Genomic DNA, 23,059 nt, shown 5'->3' with positions numbered 1-23,059 from the left:
TGAAATTTGTGTGTGTGCAGAAAAAGACTGTGGGTGCTTGGTAGAAGTGAATCTTTCAAAAGCATCATTAACACACGTATACCGGTATAGGGTATGTAAACTAACATCTAGTATTTCTTACTTTCTTTAGTTAGAAATATGAATATCCCAAGTTCACCAAGGATTAAAAACATTTTCATACACATTTCTAAGCATTTGTGTAGTTTTAACAATAGAATACTGGTCAAGAAATGTGGTTAATATCCTTTCACTCTAGCTTCCTATTGTTCTGAATCATTCTTTTATGTTATCAGGTGCACTTTCTTGTGGAAAAGATTACTGCAAAGTAGAATACACTGTCTAAAAGCTGGCAATGATCTCTTCCACTTGCAGGTTAGATGATACATTGAAGACATAACTTCCATAACTTTTTTTATTGGAATAACCATCAGTGACTGTTTAATCTTTACAAGAACTGGATGCAATTATATTTTATCTACACGAACACAGAAACAATCAGGGAAGATGGGGTCTTCTGGTGTCAAAGCACCAAGGTACAGGACAAAGGTGAGGTCTAGGAAGGGAAGGAAAAATAGAGGAAAAGAAAGAGACAGAAAGGTTAGTAAAGGTAAATGGAATTGAAGTTAAGAAAGTAGTAATGCTAGTGGTAGTAGCAATGTTGGTGGAAAAGGGGCATAGGTAAAAATAATTTGATTAGATTTGGAAGAGTATACTTTAAAAGAGAAAAAAGTAAAGTATGCCAAAACCTTGGCCGATAGGAGGCCCATGGTGGTGGAGGGGGATTAATGTGTATATTCAATGTTAATACTCAATTTACAGACTTTCATTGTTCATTATTGCATCATATTGATTGACTTATGTTTATGTCTGTAATACAACATTGAACATAAAAAATTGGCCAAAAATGTTGGATGAAATAACTTATTTTATATGTAAAATTTCAAAAAGATACCTCAGGAACAACTATAGAGATTAGTTGCAATACTCATATTTTTGTTTAAATTCTTTTATAGGATTCATACATTATTCAAAGGTTAATAATCCAGAAATAAAGTTATTGCATTTATTAATACAGGATCTCTCCCTCAACCAGAAAAAAGGTAGCATTTTGGGGTAGCTGGGCAAGTAACAAGAAATTCCAATAATTGTTTTGTATACATCATTGGAAAGTTCTGAATCTCCCGTATCCAAATATGCAATCCATATGATGGTAATATATTTCAGTTAGTAGTTATGAGCAGTCAGAGACACAGAGCTGTGGAATGGCTGCACCACTTTACCAGCAATGGTCACACATACTAATAGATCATCCCTTTCTTGATTCTCAAATCAAATCATGCAATCTTTCTTCACTGTCTATTGGAGGATGGAGACCTTACTCTCAATCTAATCTGGCAGAAGGCTACTACTACTACTATCACTACTGTCATTGTTAGTACAAATCTATTTTTGAGTGCTGCCAAGGCATCTTTGTACTTGATAGATGGATTTGCCTCAAAAAGAAATGCCAAAAAAGTCCACCATGTACTTGCATTCACAGCAAGTGGATATATATTGGAATATATTGGAATCTCACACATGCAGGTAATTAAGGGAATAATGTTGACTGATGATGACATTTCAAAGATTAGCAAAGTTTCAGTTATTATCAGTAGGGCTTGGAGCTATCTGCTAAAAGAGTTATTGGGCTCTGGTCTGAAAAACAATGCAATGACAGTGAAGAAGAAAAAGGCTCACACAGCAGAACTATCAGTTACACAACAAGAAGTACTGTCATTAACTTGGTCAATTTTTATCAGATTTGGAAACTGTAAAGCTTAAGCATCATATGCTATACACCCTGTATAAGTTCCACCAAAATTGGATAAGTCTTGAATTTTTGTCTGATCCCTGCTACCAAGGCACCTTTGGTTGAGGGAAAAGATCCTGGGTTAAAAAATTAAAAGAAACAACAAGAAACACTGACTAATTTCACAGTTAATTTAAAACATGTTTAAAAATTAAGTTTGTTACTTTATGTATTAATATTATTTGATACAACAAGGCTAGTCAATAGCAGATGACTTGCACTAGTTGTTGTAGGTTACATAAAGCCTCATTACATAGTACAACATGGTATCACGTGTTTAGTAAATGCACTATCTTGTATTATACATTTTACAGTTGTTGTTTTTCCCTTATTTATTAAATAAATTCATTGCTTCGAGCTTTAAAAGTCTGACATTATTACTTATAGCTGTTTGCACACTGTGTGGTGTGCATGACTTAATCATATGAGAATTTTATACACTATTTATATAACGTTCTGTATATTTTCACTTGTATTAATCCATTTAATTTAATTATAGGAATTATGTTTACAATTTCATTTCAATAAGATATTTTATTAATTAAAATAATATTCTACTGTAATTACATATACATGTAAAAATCATTTTTACAAGTATGTTCCCGATACTCGTTCTAACTCTTGTTAAACAGAAAGATGTCCTGGAGCTATTTATCTTTGACATGGAAATAAAAAAATTTATAAATGAGAAGTTTATTGTTACTGGCTACTCACGGTTATTTTGTATAATTACTTAAATATACGTTTATATTGGCATCATTCTCGGAATAGGTGACCAGCAAACATTTATTTCTAAATTTTATTAAATTTGCTAACAACAACTAATTTAAGATGTTGAATATTTAATACTGCAAGCACGTGTACAAGAAAAATAAAAAGAACCCCATTCTGTGTTCTGGTAAGCAGCATGGTTTGAAATGGCAGACAATTGACTTTTGTAGGAAAATATCCATTTACCTTTTTAACAATTAATCTTACTAAATCATATTATTTATAATGTTTAAAATAATTTTAAATATTTTATTGATTGGCATTACATTTAGAAATATTAATTTGTTGCCTTGATGAATGATTGTAATATAACTCATTATGAGATTTAGATTTCTTACATAAGTTTACAACATTCAATATTTCTAACAAATTTTAGTGGATTGAGTTTATTGAAGTGTACTTCATTTATGTTTTGTACTGTGTATATCACTGTGTGTGAATAGTTTTTCACTCATCCTTCATTAGGTTGTAGCTTGATATGAAAATACTGCTTGGATAACTTGAATTTTATTTAAACAACATAAAGTACACAAGAATTAAACATAAGAGTACCATATATACGACTAAAAATCTGAGCAGCATTTTGTTGATTGTTCAGAATGTGCTTTTTTTTCCTGAATTAGAAGTCTCATTAATTCTTGATTTCTGCACTTCCAATGACTTTAAACATATCTTTAGACAGTACAGTGTCACACTTCTTCAACATGTGCTTAAAAACTGTGATGGTGTAATGTCATGACAGCCAGATAATGGTGGAAGATCTCATCCATTTGAATAGGTAGCCACACTAGATTGTGAGAGTTGCTATTGCTACTGTGCTCACACTGTGGAGAAAGTTTTGTTGACTGACCTTATAACCATCATGTAACCATCAAACTATATATAACTCTGAATGTACTATGTGTATCTTCATGAAATTTGGCAAGGCTTCAGTAAACATTACAAGAATTTGTAAAAAAAATTAACTTTTTTAACAAAGTATTTTTACTAAAGATTTATTTGTGATCTTATGAAGCCTTTACCGAGTCAGTCTTAGTGAAAGTTGATTTTCATCTAAGAATAAAAATACTACTTTTCATCTTACAGTTTTCATATTTCACTTGCATAGCTATAGAACCTATGAACATCAAAAGTTTTTCAGTAAAACTTTATACTTTCTTATTTTTCCTCCTTCTACATTAACAGTAGCGAAATTACCAATATACAATGAATTGAAAGTTGAAAAGTAAGAAATGAAGTCAAAAATAAGTTTTTTATAAAATGACTGCAAATTTCAACAGACAATTACAATTATTTATCCTTGCAGCTTCACAACTGCTTTTATTTAACTTTGTGTTTTCATCTCCTTTAAATCATGTGTTAACTAGTGTAACAAAGCAATAAATCACTCAGCAAGAGCCAAGGGTAAACAAACTATCAAGTTACATCACAAGACAACAGCTTGTGTGGGTTCCTCCAAGAGATGTCAAGAATTTTTACTTTGTTTTTCAGTTGAGATTTTTTATTTAACCTAACAAGTCTCTCATTTTTACAATTTACTTACTTTTGTTAAAATATATACATTCAGGTGTGTGGTTTAGTAATCCCATATTTGTGTCTCACTATGTTGGTTGTCCAAAAATAATTCATGTAGCGTTTTACCTCACATGCACCAGAATAGTGTGTTCCAAAAGTACTATGATTTATATGGCTTTCTATAACCTAAAAATAGGTTTATAAAAATGCCTTTATTCTAAGCATATCAAGCCCTCCTCACGAACTATCAGCTCTGACCACTAGCACAAAACAATCATCTGATTCAATTAGTTTAGAGAACGCTATTTTTATCGGTCATAAAAATGTCCAATAGCAATGTCATAGAGAATCACATGCATTTCTTAAAAGACATAGGATGTGGGAAGGGGTATGTCGTGGGTTGAACAAATACAGCAATATTTCAGTAAAGCAAGAGGAGGTTGAAGCTTTACATTTTGGCTTGCCAATATCTATAGTATGTGTTTCTATCTAGTTGAATGATCTGGAGCTCTTATAAAGGAAGAAAACAATTTTTAGAGGAAAAGTCAGAGTGCTACCTCAACATGTGGCTCAAGGTGCAGAGTGAGAATTTATTTAAATATTTCCTTTTGAAATTAAGCAACTAATACTTATATATAAAAAGATTTGATTTATAAACTACATTTTGACACCAAGATCATGAACATTCATTGAGAATAATGTAGTTTAATCAAACTTTGAACATTTTTAAGGCTAAAGTCACCTGAACAAAATTTGCTGAACCATCCTTGACACTTAAACATTTAAAACATTTCCATAACCTTCTTTGATATTCTTTGTGGCTACAGAGACATTGTTTCCCTTCTTCTAATCAAACAGTATTACATGCCGAATGTGTGTATCTCGTTGTATGCCATCACTGTACAGGATTAGAGTATACTAAACTTTACACATTATATAGGCTACGCTAATGTGATGTTTGGGTGGTTCATTGGACTATTATACGTAATGTACGTTTTTTTGGGGGTGGTTAATGAAAGTGTTCCAAAATGCGACATTAATTTCTTTACAACCTAATATCAGATTCAAATAATGCTTTTGGCAACTCATTCATAAGTTAATTGCCTTGTTTGAAAATAACACTATCTTGAATGGAGTCCAACCTGACATTTCCAAGTCTTAACTTGTGTTCACTTGCCTTCAGAACATAGCACAAAGTAATCAGGTCTTTTATCCCATAAATCCCGTTGATAATCTTCTAAACTTCAGTAATATCACTTTTTACCTGTCTTTTCCTAAGAGAAAATAAGTTAAAAGATCTTAAACTATACCTATAACTCTTACATTTCTGGAATCATCCAAGTAGCTCTACTTTGAACCCTTTACCAATAAGTGAATATCTTTTATTAGATAAGAAGAATAATACTGTACACAGTATTTCAAGTGAGGCCTAACTAGTGATTTGTATAAAGAAATAACTATCTCTTTTGACAAAAATACACAAAATTATTCTACTAGCTTTACTTGTAACAGAATGCTATTTTGATGGACTCCACAAATACAGTGAAATCCTTTACTTCAGGAAGTCACACTGTTGATATTAAATGTATGACCAAATTTATAACCCAAATGCATTACTTTGCATTTGCTACAATTAAAGGTAATTTGACAAATATTTGTCCAACTTATATGAATTGATTTAATTTATACTATAATACTTTAATACATCTAGCTACAAACACCTTGAAGTTTAATGTAATTAGCAAACTTTACAAATTTGCTAATTAAGTCCTTATCAATATTATTAAGGTGCATAAAAAAAACAGTCTCTGAGGTACTTAATTAGTAACGAGAGTCCAGTCTGATTGGATTCACTTAATAAAAACATTTTTGTTTTGCCATACTACTGCTCTACAATCCAATTAACTAGTCTTTCCCAACACCTGCCAATGTGATATTTTCTTTTTGAAAATCTAAGTACAGCAAGCCTTCATCCCTCGCCTTTTCCACTGTCAACATAACAAGTACCAAAATATATCAAAATCCTTAGGATTTTTCTCACTATAAAAGTAAGACTAACTGGTCTATAATTTCCATGGTAACTCTTATCAATCCCTTTAATAATAGGAGTAACATCATCAACTCTGTAATTCTCAGGCACCTGCCCACTATCTATTGACATACTAAATATCAAACAGAGAAGCTCATGTATCTTATGTTTGGTATCCATTAAAACCCTGAAGAAACACTTATCTGACCCTGGTACTTTATTTTTAATCTGTCAGTCTATCTTTTTACCGCTAAGGGATTAATATCCACGGTATTCAGGTCCATTCCAATATTTCCCACGTAATGTCCAGGATAAGGAATATTGCCAATACCTTCTCATGTAAAAACAGAATAGAAGAAAATAACAATTAAAAGTTCAGCCATCTCATAGTCTTCAACAAAATCCTTGCCATCAGAATCCTTTAATAACCGAATCCCTATTTTAACATCTTGTTCAACATGAACATACTTAAAAAAAATCCCTTTTGTTAGTTTTAACATTACCAAAGAGCTGTTTCTCTCTCATAAACACTTTCAAATTTCCCAATTTTTTTTTTTTTTACCTAAATCCTACAGTTCTGTAAATCTACCAGTCTCTCTGTCAATTTAAATTTCTTAAACTTATAACATTTATCCTCAATTTTTTTCCCTTATGTCTTTCATATGCCGATTAGGTTTGATCTTCCCTGTTATCCTTTTCTGCTTTAAAGGAATTAAATTTCTTTAAATTTTCAATACCTGTTCCACATCATCTTCTAACACATTATCCCTATTCAATAAAGATAAATATTGTCTCATGGCCTCAAAATTGACTTTTAAAAATTTCACTTATTATTTCAATATGAAGACAAACATCAAAACTAGTTATGCAATGATCATTCTTCCCCGTATGTTATTCTGCTTAAAGTCTTACAACTATATTCTCATTAGTGGTTAGCAATAAATATAAAAAGACATTCCCCCTTGGTTGGCTCTCTGATCATTTGGTATAGGAAATTATCCTCAATCACTTCAAGAAAGTCTCTCTCTCACTATTTGGTTCCATATCAGTTGAACCAATGTATCTAAATTTAAAGTCTCCCATAATTATTGTATCAGTATTCATGCTAGGTATGAAACAAGTGCTTTGTGAAGTGCAAAGTTACCAAAAAATTTATTACGGATATCAAATTGTGTAATAGTCGATAAAGAATACAAAAGTATTTATTTGGGGGAAAGTTAGACAAAAAGCTGCCAGTACTCATTTTGAAGCTTAGAATTTTCTCTGATATTTACTTTGTATGATCAATCATACACACACACACACACACACACACACATAATGAATGTAAGAATTGTCACAAACACTTGGCCCTTCCATGACAATCAATATCAGACAGCTGGAGTGCTTTTCACTCTCCCTCCTTATCAATGTTTTGCTGTTTAGTACAGGTGTTTATCAAGCAGAGATTACATTCAGTATTTCTTTTCAGAAGTTGCATAGCTTGCAACCTGTCAGTGGAAAAACTATTAATTGCAACACATCCAAGTGATGTAAACAGATCTAGACCTGTCTCAGGAATATGCAACTTTAAGTTGTCAATGAGAGCTTGAATAAAATCATTGTGCACTTGGCAAAAGGTATTCTCTGGCCTTTGTAAGTGCTATCCATCTGAGAAAATTCTGTGATGAATTCTTGTTCCAGTCTCTCAAAAATGACTGCTGCAATAGTTGCTCTAAATTGAAAATTATACCAGCAACTTGAGGTTAAATGAGTGTCAAATTAATGTCATTCCATTGAAAAGTTTGATTCAGACTGTCTTCAATGGCCAAAATATCAAGAAGTGTGTTTGTCATGGCTGCAAAAGAAAAGATTTTTCAATTGTCTAAGCAACCCATTGGCAATTAGGTTGTTTCTAGCAGCCTCATCATTTAAAGCCAAAACAAGCTCGGGTAATTAACATTAATGATTTCAAACTCTTTAGTGAATGAAATACAGAAGACAGAACAAGAGTATCAAATTCCAAATGCCATCACAGCATGAAAACTCTGTTACCATTTTCCTGTAAGAACCACCTTTGGAAGTTTCACCAGTAGATAATGCAGTGTATGTGTAAGATGCTGTGAATGAGATTTCAAACTCACATCAGCACTTGTGATTTTGCTATTACATTGGCCTCCCTAATTCCAGGCCTACAATCTTTTGCAGATCAATGATATCACACACTTCTATAAGTTTGTTGTAGATGGACTCTGTATCTCCATTTGTTGTTGTGTATAATTTCTATGAAAAACTGTTTTAGGATGCCAATTTTAAAGTCAACAAAAAAACAAAACAATCAGTTCCTTGTGAATGGTCACATTTATAGTTTCATCAATTAGAAGTGGTAAAAAGGGGTTCTCCACAATGTTTTTTTTTTAATGTTCTCTTGAATTACTTGGCTATAAGTTCTTGTATTTCATAAACAACTGAATGGTCTCTATTTTGAAGATCTAGATATCTGTTGATTAATAGTAATTCAACGAGATCCACAAAATTACTCAAGTTTACAATTTTTTGCAAGATAGTACATAATTTGCATTGTGACTTTAATGTACTTGCATCTTCTTTTTTGGTTTGGGTTGAACCTACATCACTCACTGGCTTGCTTGTAAACTAATTGCTCAGATATGATCTCAGGTTGCTGTAAACCACGTCACTGCTAAAAATGTTGGTGTCATTGTCAAATATACAGGTTTTGCAAAGCATTTTTCATCCTTCACTGGTTTCTGCAGTCATAAAAATTGTTGTGGTATTCATTGTCTAGAATTTTTTCTGAAGTAAAAGAAGATAAGCAAGCTTGTTTTTTTACTTGTTTCTGCTTTGACAATCACTTCAAATTTCCTTTCTAAGACATTGAAAACAGAATCCACCACTGCTCCTATATTATTGGAATCCTTTCCTTCAACAGAAGAAGGCTTTCACTCCCAGTGTTAGTTTTTGTACAAGTTGGAGGATGCTTAAAAAGATTAAACATCATTTGCTGCTTAGCATCAAGTGAATAAGAAATGCATGAATGCCCAAGTGCAAGTGGTCAGATCATATAATGGGTAATGACATGCTTGGCAACCATGCGCGATTCCAGTTGGACAGAAGTTTTGGTTAGGCCAATCATCAATCCATTGCACATATGTGTAGCTTCTAGTGGCAAGAAATGACACAACTTGACAGTTTATTGGGTTAAGCCCAGTGAAATCAGCCTATTGCAAATATGCATGATATGCAACTAGCACGAGCCCTGTACTAGTACTAGCTCTGATCTCACTATATAATTTTTCATGGACCTCATCTGACTGACTAGATAGTCAATAACAACTGCCAGTTATAAACTTTCCATCCTTGAAACCACTGATTGTAACTCACATAAATTCAATATTTCAACTACTACCACTTGTCTTCAATCCTAAAATGCTGTAGTTCATCCCTTGTATGAGGAGACATCCCACCCATCTTTGAAAAAGCCAATCACTGATAAATAACTTATAGCCTGAAATTTTAAAATACTTCCTATCATCAATATTCTCCAAATCTAACCAAGTTTCAGTAATTCCTATCACTGAAGCCCTGAATTTATCCATTCTGTTTGTTCCACTTCTAGATTAGAATAACAGCAACTAAGCTTATTCTTGCTTTTACAATTTGTCTTTAAATCTGAATTTATCTTTAAAACTATTATAATTAACTTGTTATGCTCTAAATCTTCAATTTTCAAATTCTCATTGCCCTATATGTCCTATCAATTTATTTATTTATTCCAAATTGCTCAAGCTCTCTCACCAATATGCAAGTTTAATTGAAAACATCTTTAATGAATATCTTTAGAGCTTCCCCAAACATCCTGCTGCCTAACCTGCTTAAGTGGACTTATCTCCGAAAAACTATCCCACAGGTCCAACCACCCTCCTTGTTGCATTTCCCTGCTAATCTTTCAGTTAAGGCTTGGATACTGCACAGTAATTCATCTATAGGATATTTATGAATTACAAAATTACTTGCTAGATAAAAAAAACAAACAAGGAAACCTTACTTTTTTGAGTTTTTTACTCTCAGATGATGGTGACTGCTGATCACCCCCACGGGTCTGTGATCTGGTCTTTCGTTTTCCTGTACTACTGCTTTCCTTTGGATGACTTAAATTTTTCAACAAGGCCTCTCCTGTTGATCCAGAGCAATAAATGACCATCACAATATCTCCAATGATATGAATTCAACTAAGAAACAAAAATTGATAAAAGAAAAGCTTAGCTGAAAAAACCCTACATTCTAGTAAACAACTGTTAAAGATTCTTCATCCTTCTATGAAAGTTATACATATAATTTTGAATATCATAATACAGGTGAAAACTGTACTTTCCATTTTTACCATTTGCCACATTACACACCGATACATGAGCCATGATACAAATGATGAAGCACATTAATCACGTGAGGAAGATGCTAGATCACTTCATACTAAAAACAGTATTTGCCTTCTTTAGCTGTTATGGTCATTGTATCCAGTCTCTTAATTGTAACCTTTGCAGTGTCACGGATAGCTCGGGTTAGTGATCTTGACTCTTCCAAAACTTCTTTTCCTAAGAATTGTTTTCCTGCCTGATTTAGGATAGAAAAGTTTTAAGATTAACCTACTCAATTCAAAGCATATTTAAACAGAAATATCATAAAATAATAGAAAAGAAAGTTTCAAAATTTAGTATAAAACTAAATCCCTTTTAACTGTTGTGTAGAAGCATCTCTTGAAAAATATCATGAAGCTAATAAATTATACAGAATAGTACTATCACAATGTCAAAAAGAAGATCCAACCACAAAAAGCTAATACAATGTCATTAATGAAACATTATAATTAACAAATTAGCTTTAACTAATAAAATTACCTCAGTCCAGAAGCAGTATCTTATTTGTAACAAAAGAAATTAACAATATCACAATAACAGTTGTACAGTATGCTATAAGGAATTATACATCATGATTTCATAACACAAACATAACTACATGAAAGTTGCATATATAAATTGCAAGGTCATAAGTTTCAAAATTACTAACAGCAGCAGTTTCTGCCATTGTGTGATCTTTCACCAACTTGGTTTTCTTGGCTGCTGGACCATCCACAGTGCCATTCCCATCTGCTAATACTTGATCATTCTTGTTAGTTGCTGTGCTGTCTTCCTATAGAAAAAGAAAAAAGCTATATAAATATCATAGATCTTGGTTAATTAAGCACATGCCACAGGACTAATGTGCTGGTACTTTCCTCAATGTCCTTTTACTATATCATTTTCCCTTTTGGAATTTTACAAACAAATAAGTGTTTTATGATGACTATCTACCGAGTTCTAATTCTTATTTGCCCTCATTAGTGAGATCTTTAATTTCAATTTTATTATTTACCACAATACACTGATACATCATAAACATTATACAAACGTTATTATTTTCTTATACTGATATTACATTTCCAATAGGTATTACCTTTATTCCCACTTATAGCTATTCTTGTTCAGTGCTGCCCTGTATATGCAGACTTTTTTCACATGCCACAAGCCTTTAACTCCCACTTACACCAAGATTAACGTGGTTCACTGCATCTTTGCATGTAAATCATCATGCGATAATCCACCTGACATGCGACTCCCTCTATTCGATTTTACTGAATTATCACTTTGAGATTAGGCAGAAAGGAAGCACTGGTTTTAAGTGGGGAGGAAGGGTGAGAAGTGTGAGTGGAGGTAATTACCTATTGGAACTATATTTTCAGTATAGAATAATAATAACTTCCAATACAGTATTTTACCTCTTCTCATACATATAGCTAAAATCCCACAGTGAAGAGGTGGAGGGACCGGAACAAGAGATATAATGAAGTATTTTTCAAAAGCACCTTTGAAGTGTGATCCACATTGGGAGGGGAACATACGTGGGAGACCATGCTACTTCTGTACCAGATATACTCTCTGCTCAGTTTGGAAATAGGTGTCACATGCATGGGCAGAAAATAGCAGGTGCACATCCCCACCAATTATTATGACAAAAAGAAACTATAGAGAACCAACTGTAGTAAAGTAATAATAAATGGTATAGCACTACTTTGCCTGAATAACAAGAAATCAATACATGAAAAGAGCACAATTGCAAATATCTGCACTAAACAACTGCCTAACGAGAAGTGATAATTCAGTAGAATCAAATAGAGGGAGTCACATGCATCAGGAGGGTGTGTCATGCTCCCATGATGACTTACATGTGAAGATGAAGTGAACCATGTTAATCATGGGGTAAGTGGCAGTTCAAGGCTTGTGGCATGCAAAGAAATGTTTGCACATACAGGGCAGTACTGAATGAGAATAACTGTGTGATTGTAGGTAAGATTAATAGCAGCAACTTCCCATATGACTACCAACTAAAAAAAAAAGAGTTTTATCCTTATTAGCTCTTATTATTTATTGTATTCAGTGTCTTAACTTAAACCTTAGAAGTGTTCCAGATAGCTCAAGTTTCTCGTATTGTTTTTTTCCCTAAGAAATCTTACCTTTTTTTTATATTTTACTCTCACATGATGATGATTACTAATCAACTCTGAGATAACAGAGAGCCATATGTCTCACTAAGATCATTGATTCAGCCACCATGATTAACCAGGGAACCAAAGCTTTAGTTCTGTCAATCATGTTTCTTCTACTTACGGGGGGGGGGAGATGAATAGCTTAAAATAAGTATATAAGAAGTATGCCGAGATAACTTATATAGGCAGATTTTTTCAGTAGTGGTTATTATATAACCTCACAATCAATCTATGAACCATCATAATGCATTACAGATAATAAAAATGTTTATGAGTTGTTCTTACCCTTTGCTCACTAATAAAAAAAAAATGAAAAATAGAAGACATCACAATGCTAAAAGATTGAACTTACTCGGATTTCTGTCAGTGAATATACATATACACAAAAGGATTTTAGTTGGAATATTTTATAACTTACCAGAAAATCTGATAAAATTAATGAGCAACTCTATAGTGAGATTAAATTTTAGTTGTTATTTTAATTGATACTTATGGGGAATTTTAATTTCAGGCATACAGATTAGAAAATGTTAAGAGTTAAACCAAGATGGAGATGGGTAATTGGAAAGTATTCACAAACCTACTAGGAATGTTAACATTTTCCTTACCTCAAAATTTATCTCTGATAGATACTCAACTCCATGCACTGATAGCTATTTCCTCTTGAGTTCTCATATTGTGCCTGGGAGAGTTGCATGCCACCAGCCTTGCAAAAACTCCACCTAATTTCACATGAATTTGTGCTATGCTACTACATGATGCCATATCATGCAGCAAAACTCTCCACCAATAAGAGTGCTACACATCTCCATGAGTAAATATTCCCTCCACATTCCCACATGAAAATCTTCATTCTCTGACAAGGCAATAACAACAGGTGCACCAGGATAGTGGGGAGGAAGAGTAAGAATGTGTAATAAGGGAAGTATCCATCAGAAATACATTTTCAGGTAAGAAAAATGATAACTTCCAAAATGAATACTCACCTCCATACATTGATAGTTAGAATCCTATGTTGAGATGGAAGAGGGATTGGTGTAAAGATTACCTGGATGAGCTCCCTTCAGAAAGAATCCAAAGAAAGCCCTGGGGTGTGAAACCTGATGGCAGGGGTTTCATAATAGTACACCTGAAGGAGACTGCATCTCATCTAATCCAGGGCATACTCTTTGCCCATGTATAAAAAGAGAAGAGGCTAAGAAGCGATAAATGTTGTGATAATGGGCTGAATAGGTATGTGAATGTCCAAGTACTCTCACATAAGCCTTCGGACAGTCAATATATACAGACCGTATCTTATGTGCTCACCTTCTTTACCATCAGACTTGACAGGTCGAGACCACTATGGGAAGAGAGCACTTGTGATAAGCATCCTTTCTTACCTCCTCAACCATCAACCACTGTGAACCCCTTGCTCGTGTAGGTGTAGGTTGTGCGAATGATACTTCACAGGTGTATAGGGACTGGTTCATCTACTCAACTGTCAGACCCAGTGGGCTCATGCTAGCTGTGGGAGCAGGAATTATGAGATAAACGAGTTAAACAGTTATATGTATCCACAGCCCATTTGGGGATTGTGATGTATCCAATGTATACATATATGTAGGTTGAGCTGCACTACACTCTGGAAACACCCCAGCCCCTCTTCTCACTGTAGAGGGACCCCTTGTTCTAGCCCAACAGTTAGGTCCCAACTGGTGAAGATTCTCCATGATCCATCACACCAGCAGCTGGTAAGTGGCTAGGGTCTCCCATGCTCCACTTGACATAGGGGTCACCCAGAGAAAGTACCTGGATCCCCATTAGTCTCTCTGTCCATAAAAGCCTTTCACTGGAGACAGTGCAATGGGTGACCATGAAACCCTATTTTTAGAAACCAGCAAATACAGGCTAGAGAAGTTGGAAGATACACAACTCTGATGCTGGCTTTTTCCACGATAGTCTATGGAATGGGTACAGTCTGGATCAGACAAGAAACATAATATAGATATATTTAGAAATACCATGAGGAAACCTCAAGTGGTCTTGCAGAACATTCCATTTCCCAGTGGGTGTGTGTAGAGCCAGGGCAGATGGTATGATAGCTTTCAGTTATCCTGACTCAATGTGGAATTTTGGATAAATACACCCTGGGAGGCAACACTAGCTGCCTAGTTGGATCCTACAGTGATTATGAGGTGAAAAATATGTACATTCACCTGAAGACAGATGGGGATGGATTGAAGGATGGCCATGAGTGGAAATCTAAATCTTAATGGAGATGAGACAGCTAGGAAGTGCAAATAGTGGGCAATAAAGAGGTGTGTGATGGACCACATGCTAGCCTGGAGAAAAGAAAAGAGTGGGAGAAATTAGGAAGAGAGGAGGCTTGAGATAGCATATAGACATCCACCTCCAGATGGGCATATGCAAGATGTATGAGCTGGTAGATCCAACTTGTAATGGGGGAAGGAGAGAGGCCCCAGAAAGAGAAGGGGTCTCAAGGTATGAAAGGACAGTGAGGAAGTGGGAGGAAACACAGGCATATATATGTGAACAATGGCAATCACAGGTATGTAGAAATAGAACTAACATGCCTAGATAAAGCAGAAATATCTGATAGAGGTTTGGTAGGGACCCGAGTAATAGTGTGGAGAACCACATTTTAATGCATTCAGGCACAAAGTAGGAAGGGAAATCAGTGGATAAGGAAGAAATGATCTTGGGTACAAAATTGCCACAGAAAAAATTATTCTGTGGCACATGAGAACAGTCCAGTGAAAAAAAGAGGAATATGTTACAATGCAATGAAGTCAAAGGGAAAACATTGACAGTGAGAACACGGTGAGAAGTTCGCCCTCTATATTGGCACATAGAAATGGTATAAGGGTGACAGGAGTGGGAAAAGGAACAGCTACATGATCAGGGAGGTAGACTGGACAAATCCTACATATGAAGATAAAGGGATGTCATATCCTTAGGAAAGAGTGATGTGTGAAGGTCTGAGATACAAGGAGATTTAGTAACAGGAACCATGGTTGGGATAGCCTGTAAGGAACCACTAAAAGGACCCTACAAGGGGTGTCCTGAAACAGAGCAGGGAGTTTAGGGAGAAAGTGGAGAGGAGGAAAGGCATAAGGAAAAATATTGGACCAGTTTTAACTGAGGGCATAGATAGCAGGGATGAGGAATGAAGCACAGAAGACCAGAAGAGAGGAAGGTTAGCAATGAGAGGTGTGGCAAAAACAACAAAAAAGAGGACAAACAAGTTATAAGCTGAACAATGAAAGACTAGTGGTTGAGGAATCATTCCATGGGTGGGATGCAATCATATTGAGAAAACAGCCCACAATGATGCGTAGTGCCTCCAGAACATGACCAGTTATGAAACTCACCCAAATGGAATAGACCTTAAACTATGTCTGAACATTATCTACTATGAATACATGTGAAGAAGTAAGTAACCACAACATTATTTACAATTTATGACATGTTATGGAGTAATTGAGATAAGCCTTATCTCGTAATTGTACATGAAAAAATAATTAATCAGACCTAATCATTATGTAGTCTATGTGGACATGTTAAGTAGTAATGAACTAAGAAAAAACATTTTCTACAATGCGTAAATGTTAAGAAGTAATGAACTATATCGTCAATGTGTTACATGTAAGGGAGTAATGAATAAAATCTAAACATTATCTTCCATGTGTATATTTTAAGAATTAAATAGCTAGAACTAAACATTATCTTCCTGTGTACATGTGAAGAAGTAATGAACTGGACACATTAGGGAGTGATCAATAAGAATGAAATATTAACACCTATGTGTTAATTGTTGAAGAGTAACTAACATCAACATCTATGTTTACATGGTAAGGAGTAATTAAATATTACCAAACAACAACTTCTATATGTACATGTGAAGGAGTGATGAACTATGACTAAACATAATATACTATGTGGTACATGTCAAGGAGTAATGCATTAAATCTAAATGTTATATTGTATATGAACATGTTAAAGAGTAATAAACGATATCTAAACATTAAATCCTATGAGTTGAGTGTTAAGGAGTAATAAACGATATCTAAACATTAAATCCTATGAGTTGAGTGTTAAGGAGTAATAAACAATATCTGAACAGTAACTTCTACATGTTACCTGGTAATGCAGGGAGAATAAGACAAAAACAGTATGTGCACATTTCAAACCAAAGGAAATGCTGGGTACCAAACTAACTGGTTGGGGAGAAGAAAGGAAACAACAGGTAAAAGGTTTAAGCAATGCAAGTGGGAAAAGTCTAAATATATTCACTAGATAGAGAAGTATTCTTAGCAAATTGGGTGGAAAAAACACTCAAAGTTGTCCTCTTCAGACCCAAAAAACAGCAAAGGAAATGAGGGATGACAGCAGAGGGCTGCAGAAAGACCACACCACACAATGAAAAATGGCCATACTGTCTTCCAAAGATAAATAATTTCAGCAGAAATGGTGGCAAGTTATTCTCCTCACCCACATTAGCAGAGACAGAGTTCACATTGATCTATGAAATCATACTGAGTATGTTAAACTCAATCAACTTGAAATTTGATGGATGAGAAAAAAAAAAAACAAGATCTTAGCAAACTCAAAACACTAAATATGACTGTGCTGAAGAAAACAATTAAGATTCTTACACACAAATGTAGAGAGAGTGTTTGCACAAAGAGATGTGTCATACTCCTACTGGTGGAGGACTTTTCTGCATGATACATCATTATGTATTAGTGCAAATTCACGTGAACACATGAAATGAGGTAGGAGTTTTTGCAAGGTTGGTGGCATGCAAATCACACTGGCAGAATGTGAGAACTCAAGATAAAATAGCTATCTCTGTATAGAGATGAGTATTCATTTCAGAAAATACTATTTTAGATTTATTGTTAACCAGAAATGGTTGAGAGGGTAGAGATTGGGGAACACCTGGATGAAAGTGATTATTTCTCAACTAGGTTTGATATTTTGCTTCTATGAAAATGAGGAATAATAACATTTTGGTTACAAGTTTCAAAAGCAGATTTTTTAGGGATGTGGCAAGAATTATCTGTTGTGAATTGGGCAACTGAATTAGTTGGGGATACTTATCAAACTGTGAAATTTTTTGAAATATTCAAGAAAAATTTTTTCTTATAGAAAAAAGGGCGGCTGCAAACAAACACCAGGTTGGCTCACACAGGGTATAAAGAATAAACTTATATAAAAGCACTATAAATTTAAGAAGTTTAAAATGGTTGCTGTGATGGGAGACTGAGGATTATAGAAGATTGAGCACATTAGGGTATTGAAAAGTGTATATGAAAAGGTTGACTGAAAATATAAAATAATAATTTTTTTAATAAAATACATTAAGGAAAAGTAAGATGTCAGAATGGGGATAGTACCACTAAGGGCTGATAAAGGAATCCTCATTTCTGATGATTACGAGAAGTCTGGGTAATCAAATTCTACTTTTTCTTCAATTTTTACTGATGAAGTTTATATAATATTCCTCACCCTAACTACCTGGTAGATAGGAAGCTTAAGAAAACATCAGGAAGAATGATAAAGCTCTTGGCCCAAATAATATTTCCCCAAGGGTTTTGAAGAGGGTTAAAGATTGGATATGTGATTCACTGGTTTTTTTTTTTTTTTGTTTCTGTTTGTTTCTTTGTTAAGTCTTTAAATAGTGGTCAAGTGCCAGAACACTGGCTAATGTTTATCCTCTTTTCAATGGAGGCAAGAAAATCTGTCCCAGTAATTAAAGGCCTATTAATCCAACATCTGTGGTAGTAAAAGTTCTTGAAAGTCTGATAAAAGATACTTGCAAAGTCATCTAACAAAGTTTAGAATTCTACTGTATAGTCAACATGACTTCACTGGGAGAAAATTCTTGCCTTACAAATTTTTTGACATTCTTTGAAAAGGCTACTGCTTATATAAATGAGGGTAAGGGTGTAGATTTGGTGTATTTGGATTTTCAGAAAGCATCTGACAAGGTGCCACATAAAAAGCTTGTAAAAAAAATGAGCTCTGTAGGTGTGGGAGATAAGTTGGCTCATTGGATAGAAAAGTGGCTGGGTGGAAGAAAGCACAGAGTTGTTATAAACATACTTCAATCAAACTGGATTAATGTCATGATTGATGTCCCTCAGAGCTCAGTGTTAAGTTTAATCTTAGAATGGACATAAAAATCAATTTTGGTAGAATACGAGTCATCTCCAGCCCAAACAGTTTCATTTTCCTAAAAGGGTGGTTGGCTTTTAGAATGAGCTGCCTTAAGATGAGGTAGATACAGTAAATTTAAGGGAAGACTTGATTGAATATTAGTGGGATAAAGTGGCTTTGGGCTGTTTTTAAAGTTTAGTTTACTTTGGTGAACAGGCTGGCCTGGGTGGAGCAAGAGGTTATTATTAGGCTATTTAGTTAAATGTTTTCAAACAGTTGACTTGAAAATAGCGAGTTGTAAATGATAGATTTATATTTATGAGACACATTAAAAATCCTATTGTGTTCTGATCTTGTCAGTCTTAGATTTTCATTACTTCAGAAAAAAAATGGTTTTTTTAGCTTACATTTCTAGCCTTACTGGATTTGGAACTGCACTTAGAAAAGTTTAATTTTATCAAAAGAAATCAGACAGTTTTCTTTAAATATTAACAATTAACTTTATTTTTGCTAATGAAAAAACATTTCAAAACCCAGAGAGCTTTGAAGGTTTCACCCTATTAACTTCCCTTGGCCACATTAATTACATGTCTTTTATAATAAGCTATAACAATGTCAATAAACTACAGTAAAATAAAATGATTTTTGTGAAAAATTATTGAAATCGAATGATATGAAAAAAGAGTATCTTTATAATAATACTCAAAAAATCTATTCCTATTCCATTTATGAACAACAATTTTAAACAAAATTACTTAAAATTTTGCATGTACTCTCAACTCCCACAGAAATCCAAAGAAATATTTCAAAGGGCTTTATGAAAGAACCCCCTACACACATACAAAATTTTTGAAAGTTCTTACAAATTTTTAAATGATCTCATATGGGTTTTCTGAGCCCATCTAGACTGGATTTTTAAAATAAATATTTATAAATAGATTTTTTCAGAGTTTTCATACTGCAAGTACCCAAATTCGGAATACAAGGATTTGGGGGGCTTCAGGATTGGCTGCAGTAACTTACATGAACACTGGCATGGACATGTAAGGGATCCTTCAAAATAAAAATCTATGTTATGAATTTTAAAATCTTCATCTTGGAACCCCTTTTTTCACTTTTTGAAGTATGTAATCATAATATTTCTATACATTTTAGTGTTTTTTCATATCTTTGATAACGTTTATTTTGTTGTAATTCTTCAGTAAATCTTGTGCTTTATTCTTGCAATTCTTCTAACATCCTGTCCATTTCTTTTTCATTGTTCAACTTTCCATCTCTTTCTTCTAATTTTCTGTTTAATCTTCTTTTAATTTTTGTCTCTTTCTTCTTGACATTCTTTTAATTTTCTCCCTCTTCTAAATTTCTGTCAATTTCTCCTTGACTTTCTTTTAATTTCCTGTCTCCTTCTTGATCATCTTTCCACCATTTCTTCTGTTAGATAATTGTTCCATTAAAAAAACTGACAAAAATATAAATACTAGACTAAAAAGTCTTTGTAATAAGACTGAAGACTATGGATGCTGTATGTATATTAAATTAATTAACTGAAGGTTGTGTTTAAAACGTTTAAAGTTTCCATAGTGTTGTAAAGAATAACTTGGAATAGTGATTATTTTCTTCAAAATAACCTGAATGAGATTCAAGGGAAAGTTTTACAGGGTTTGCATTTAATTATCATAAAGTGAATAATGGAAAAATACTTGATGTTGACAGGATCATATAAAGATAGATGTGTTATGCTAAAAAAGAAACAAGCTTATATGGGAGCCTTTAATTTCAGAATGTAGTTCCACATGGAATGTTTCTTCTTTTGATGCTGACAAGTTTAAAATCATGAAACATTGCCTATTAAACAAGCTTTTTTAAAACCTTGTTTTTCATATCAAAGAGACATGATTAATAATTAATGTTACGGTACATGGGGATTTAGATGCTAGTAATTATAACATGATCAGATTTTATTTTCATATTACTACAACAATTAGGTGTTCATGTCCTTCTGCAAGGTGAGATGAAAGATTGGGAACAGATCTAGACAGGAAAAATGTAAATAACTCATTAAAAATCAGAATGAGCTGAAAAGGATTGTATCCATTTTAACTGAAAGCCCATTCACAAATGGATGATAAAAAGAAATAATTTAAAAATTATATATGTAAAGCTATTACAGATACAAAACTTACAAATACTATTAACAATATTAAGGTTTATAAAACAAACAGAGATCAAGAATGTCACTGTTAATCTTCAAATTGAGATAAAAGTATTTTGGCTCAAAGCATCAGTCATATGTACTGCATAGAAAGAGTTAAGTATATTACTGACCTTTGAAAACTCCAATGACAAATATGTAGATGAAAAAAATACAAATAAGACATTAAACAGTTTTACAACTAAATGCAAGATGAGGTTCCTCACCTATCCAGATAGTTAGAGACTAGGTATGAACATTCTTTATATTCTATATATAAATGTTAAAGAAAAAAAATGATGAACCCAACTTGTTACTGCTGAAACAGAAATATTTAGGTGTGACTGTTAATAATAATAAAGAAAAAAGGGCTGAAACAGAATGTTTAATTATAGTTAAGAGGTTGAAAAATGTTATTTTTTTTCTTTGCTCATGACACTTGGAAGATCTGGATTTATAATAGTTAAGTTTGGTACTCTTACTACAGGAAGAATGACATATTAGAAAATGTGCTAAGACACTTATAAGAATGATACCTGGTTTCAGAAATTTAAACTGTGAGAAGCTTAAAGTTTTGAATTTGTTTCCTTTTTTACAAGATTTATGAATAATTCAATACAAATGTTGAAAATTGTTACGATTTTGAACAATCTTCCTGTGGCACGATTCTGTTTGAGTAATGGAATCAAGAGGTTGTAAATTCAAAGTTTAAGGTCAATAGAATTCTAAATTTTGTATTCATTGAACTTAAAATATAGAAAGTTACTGCCATTTTATCAGTTTGTTGCAGAATTATAATTGTACAAATTGCACTGACATTCCAGTTTCTAAAGCTAATTAAAGTATTAGTTTCACATTAAATTGGTAAAGCCCCCCCCCATTTTTTTTTTACACATACCCGATTGAATTTAAACAAAATGTGGATAAAACCTTAAATGGAATTTATTAAAATATTCCATGCCATTATAAACAAATACTACAATTTTCCAAATATAAAATTATTAGGTTTCATCCAATAAAACAAGTATTGAATTGATGCTATTACTAATGACACTGATGGCGACAGAACAAAATGTTTCGCCATAATAATTTATGAAAAAAACCAACTGATTATTTTGTGATAATATAAATAATAATACAAAATAGCGAAATTTTATAAGGCACAATACCAAAGTTAACTAACCAGGCTAAACATCCACCTACCTTACTTATCACTTTCAGCGTTCCTTCACGTTTAGGTCCTGGTTTAATTTCAGACATTTTATATCTATTGTAAAAAGAATAAGACTACCTTACAAGTTACACTAATTACGATGCCTCGTTGAAATTATAGCAAAACTTCTTATTGAACGCCCTCCGAAACCCCAAAAATCAGTCACGTACGTCAATTTGTAAAGGTTGCCGGTAGGACGTAAAGAGCATGCACATATTGAGGTAAATATATAAATATAAAGTAAAATTACTAGCTACTATATATTTTCAAACAGAGTCTTTTGTTTGTTTCTCAAGAGAATTTTCACAGCGCATAACTGTCTCTAATATTAAACTGTTATACTAGGGGAAACAGCTAGTCAACAGCATCCACCGCCAACACTTGGGCACTTTCGTCTGATCGAATAATGCTGTTTGTTAGCGCACAATCGTCCAATTAAGACGGACCACGTTTTTGCAACAAGGGGCCTTACACAGCAAACAATCGGTTTTACATGCTCAGTCCCAGCCAGAGTCAGTATGCTCCAGTTCCAGATGCCATCCATACCCCCCTTTCAATATCATATTCAGCGTGCCGTTCGACCTGCAAGCTCAAACAATTTCAAGGCAAAAGAACAGACCAAATATCTAGCTTACTTTGCTCAGAATAAAAAAATATAAAAAATTAGTAAACCTGGAGAAGTAACATATTTGTCCAGCAAGAATTCCACAATATTACGAATGACAAGTAATAAAGATTTCAATAAA

At 33.5% G+C, this 23,059-nt stretch overlaps 1 protein-coding gene across 1 annotated transcript in view; it reads right to left on the bottom strand.

The window, feature by feature from the left end:
• The window catches only part of LOC106458635, a 28,293-nt gene extending 5,484 nt beyond the window's left edge, over positions 1-22,809 (bottom strand). Inside the window, exons 1-4 of the mRNA XM_013918160.2 lie at positions 22,304-22,809; positions 11,229-11,351; positions 10,652-10,775; positions 10,210-10,337 (exon numbers count right to left, since the gene is read on the bottom strand). Of these exons, the coding sequence (XP_013773614.1) occupies positions 10,210-10,337; positions 10,652-10,775; positions 11,229-11,351; positions 22,304-22,360 (432 nt within the window). The 5' untranslated portion in view covers positions 22,361-22,809. The remainder of the gene's footprint in view (positions 1-10,209; positions 10,338-10,651; positions 10,776-11,228; positions 11,352-22,303) is intronic.
• Positions 22,810-23,059: the final 250 nt, after the last annotated feature.

Source organism: Limulus polyphemus, unplaced genomic scaffold (assembly GCF_000517525.1).
Source record: "Limulus polyphemus unplaced genomic scaffold, Limulus_polyphemus-2.1.2 Scaffold495, whole genome shotgun sequence".
NCBI lineage: Eukaryota > Metazoa > Arthropoda > Merostomata > Xiphosura > Limulidae > Limulus > Limulus polyphemus.
This window is presented reverse-complemented; position numbering and strand designations above follow the sequence as displayed.